The sequence below is a fragment of the Sipha flava genome, unplaced genomic scaffold (genome assembly GCF_003268045.1).
Source record: "Sipha flava isolate LNK unplaced genomic scaffold, YSA_version1 18878_pilon_pilon, whole genome shotgun sequence".
Classification (NCBI taxonomy): Eukaryota; Metazoa; Arthropoda; class Insecta; order Hemiptera; family Aphididae; genus Sipha; species Sipha flava.
In genome coordinates this window covers 2,498-5,960 of record NW_020272468.1, presented here as the reverse complement: position 1 = coordinate 5,960, position 3,463 = coordinate 2,498, and the positions used below count along the sequence as shown (strand labels likewise).

The 3,463-nt window shown below is 28.4% G+C and overlaps 1 protein-coding gene across 1 annotated transcript; it reads left to right on the top strand.

The window, feature by feature from the left end:
• The first annotated feature begins 891 nt into the window (after positions 1 to 891).
• Positions 892 to 3,156, top strand: LOC112681250 (piggyBac transposable element-derived protein 3-like). The gene is made up of 2 exons (XM_025551515.1): positions 892 to 1,981; positions 3,023 to 3,156. Exons 1-2 carry the CDS (start codon positions 892 to 894, stop codon positions 3,154 to 3,156), a joined length of 1,224 nt encoding a protein of 407 aa, XP_025407300.1.
• The last annotated feature ends 307 nt before the right edge of the window (positions 3,157 to 3,463 follow it).

Genomic DNA, 3,463 nt, shown 5'->3' with positions numbered 1-3,463 from the left:
TTTTTTTCTTTTAAACGTCGATGTTGAATCCCCTTAAGAGGACATTGGGTCGGAATGTTTGTGGCGTTCGTGCATTCGTAATCACTTTGTCAGTGGGCAGGTGTCTACGCTATTGTTATTATTACGCCGTGTCGCCGTATTATTATACGCTTTTACGTTATTATATTATATATTTTATTATTTATTATTTATTATTATTATAATAGTTATTTCTATTATTATATTTTATTCGAAATGGCTAGGGGGTTACAAGAAAATGAAATTTTTGATTTATTGGGGGATGGTAACGTGTCGGAATTGGATTTTTCAGACGAGGAAACGCAGGAGTTATTTGAGAATGAAGAATTACAACAACTATTAAATGATTTTGAGTTAAACGAGGACCAAGACGAATTTATTGAACCAGAAAATACAAGTGGGTATATCAATTATAATATATCTGACAAAAAAAATATAAAATGGGACAGAGTTCCTTTTCGTACACCAGATTTAAATTTGAAAGATTTAGAGGAAAAAAATTATCCTTCAGAAATGCCTTCTATTTCAGATTACTTTTATCAGTATTTTGATGAAAATATATTTGATAAAATGGTATATTATACTAATTTATACGCTGTTCAAACATCGCAGACTAGATTTAAACCCACCAATTCTAACGAAATAAAAAAGTTTATTGGGATCCATTTGATTATGGGATGTCTAAAGTATCCACGAGTAAGATTATATTGGGAAAATGCTACTGCTGTGCATATTGTTAAGGATAATGTGGCACGAGATCGTTTTTTTTCCTTACGTAGAAATTTTCATGTAATAAATAATACAGAAATTCCTATAAATAATACTGATAAATTTATCAAAATACGTCCATTATACGACGCAATTAATACAAAAATGAATAGTTTACCAGTTGAAAGGAACTTAAGTGTCGACGAACAAATGATTCCTTACAAGGGACATTTGCAAATGAAACAATATGTGAAAGGTAAGCCCTGCCCGTGGGGTATAAAAGCATTTTTATTATGTGGTGAAAGTGGTATGACATACAACATACTTCTTTATCAAGGAGCTACCACTGAATTAGATCAAACGGTACAAAAAAAATTTGGTCTTGGTGCTAGTGTAGTATTACACCTAACCCAACATCTTGAAAAAAATAGGCATTATCTTTATTTTGACAACTTTTTTGCGACATTCAATTTATTTGAACAGTTGCAAGCCAACCAAATATACGCAATTGGTACTATTAGAACTAATCGATTCGCTAACCCACCCTTATTAACTGACAAACAGTTAGCCAAAATGGGTAGAGGTACGGCATTTGAAATTTCAACAGATATGAAGAACTGCAATTTATGTATGGTGAAATGGCATGATACAAGGTCCGTGTGTTTAGTTTCCAATTATATTGGGTCTGGACAATTGGAAACTATTAGACGTTGGGACAAAAAACAAAAAAAGTATGTCAATATTGAAAGGCCGGAAATAGTTACGGCATACAATGCATCAATGGGTGGTGTCGATAATATAGACCAACTCATCAGTTATTATCGAACATTTATACGCTCAAAAAAATGGACATTACGAATGATCGTTCATGCCTTCGATCTAGTAGTAGCAAACTGTTGGCTGCAATATTTAAACGACGCAGACCATTATATCATTAAAAAAAAAAGAAAAGATCTGTTGCATTTTCGTATGGAGCTAGCGGAAAATCTAATAAAAGAGAATCAAATTATAACGCCAAAACGTAGAGGAAGACCTCGTGCAGATATCGAAGAAAATCTCGATGTAACATCTATATTTAAAGCACGAAAAGTTGACTCTAGTCAGCCAACTAACGATGTGCGAAAAGATCGGTTTGATCATTTTCCTGGATTCGATACAAAAGGGCACACTTCGAGATGCAAAAATCCTGGATGCAAAAGAAAAACGCACGTATTTTGCACAAAATGTGATGTCCATTTATGTCTTGATGGAACCAGTAATTGTTTTTTTAATTTTCACCAATGAAAAAGTTATTTTGTATTTTTTTACTATGTAAAGGTATACTAAAATTTATGGTTTTTTTATACACAGGAATTGTTTTTATTTAATTATAAATATGAATAAAATTGTTTGTTTTGCATTACATTACATTGTGTATTATACGTCTTATTGAACAATTTTAAAATATAATATGATAGTTTTAAATTAAATATTTTTAGTATCCATTCAGACCCAATGTCACTTATAGAGGACATACCCCCAAATTGGTCAATAAATAAAAAAAAAAATTTTTTTTATATTTTACTCTTATTAGAGTCCACAGTAAAATGAATATGCCATAAAAAAATTTTTAACTTCACTAAAAATAAATTTGGGTCTGAAAGGGTTAAGTAAAAGTGTTAATTTTATAAACGATGTTACTAATAAATTTAACTATAAGAATTTAAGTATTAATTGTTGTAACATGCATAATTATTCTCCATGTGATGAAGTTGATAAATAAAAATATGATATTCATTTTTATATTATGCATGAGTAAATATATTTTATAAATATAATTATATTCTATTTATAATATAGTTTAATTTGTATTCAATATATTCGTGAGCATGTAGCCGTGCGGTTTAACGCGTCGATTTTTAACGAGATATGTTAGGTTTAGATAGACGGTGGATTGGATAGGAATATAATATAATATAATGTAGGTATGTATAATATAATAATATATATATATAAATATAATAAATTCTAGTTAAAAATAGATGTGTTAAAACGCATAATCTATGTGTTCATTTTTGATGTATTTAAATGAGAAACATTCTCATTTTCGATTCAGTTATATGCTGTATTTTAAGTAATCAACTACGTTATTAAAAAAACTTTAAAATAAAGTATTATCAAGAATTAAAAGTGTTCTTTTTTTTAGTTATAAAACAATTAAATTAATTGGTATAAGAACAATAATATTTTATCATGAATCCATCCGTTGTTGATAAATCAATTTTTGAAATTCATAATAAAAAATATGTGACAGTAGGTTATTTAATAGGAAAAGAAATTTCAGTCGTAATATTAATTGGAACAAGTAAAAATGATTTTACATTAGATTTATTAAATTGGAATGATTTAATGAATGAAACTAATTACAAAATCGTCAGTTTCGTTAAATGAAAATCGATGTTATTCAATAAACGCAAAATATTCTTCAATTACATTGAGATTAGATAATAATTCGATTACATTAAGTATTATCGATCTATGTCGTCTTAAACAAATTCAAATGTGTATAGATTCGTACATTATAGAAAAGCAGAAGAAAATTAATTGTTATCAAAACTGTTTCAACCTATTTTATAATTCTCTTAAACAATCAGTATCGAGTCTTCCCATCAGCTGTCAATCAAATGCTTTTATTTATCAATATATACAGAATTATGTTTACGATACTAACTTGGAAGGAATGTCATTAATATGTGAA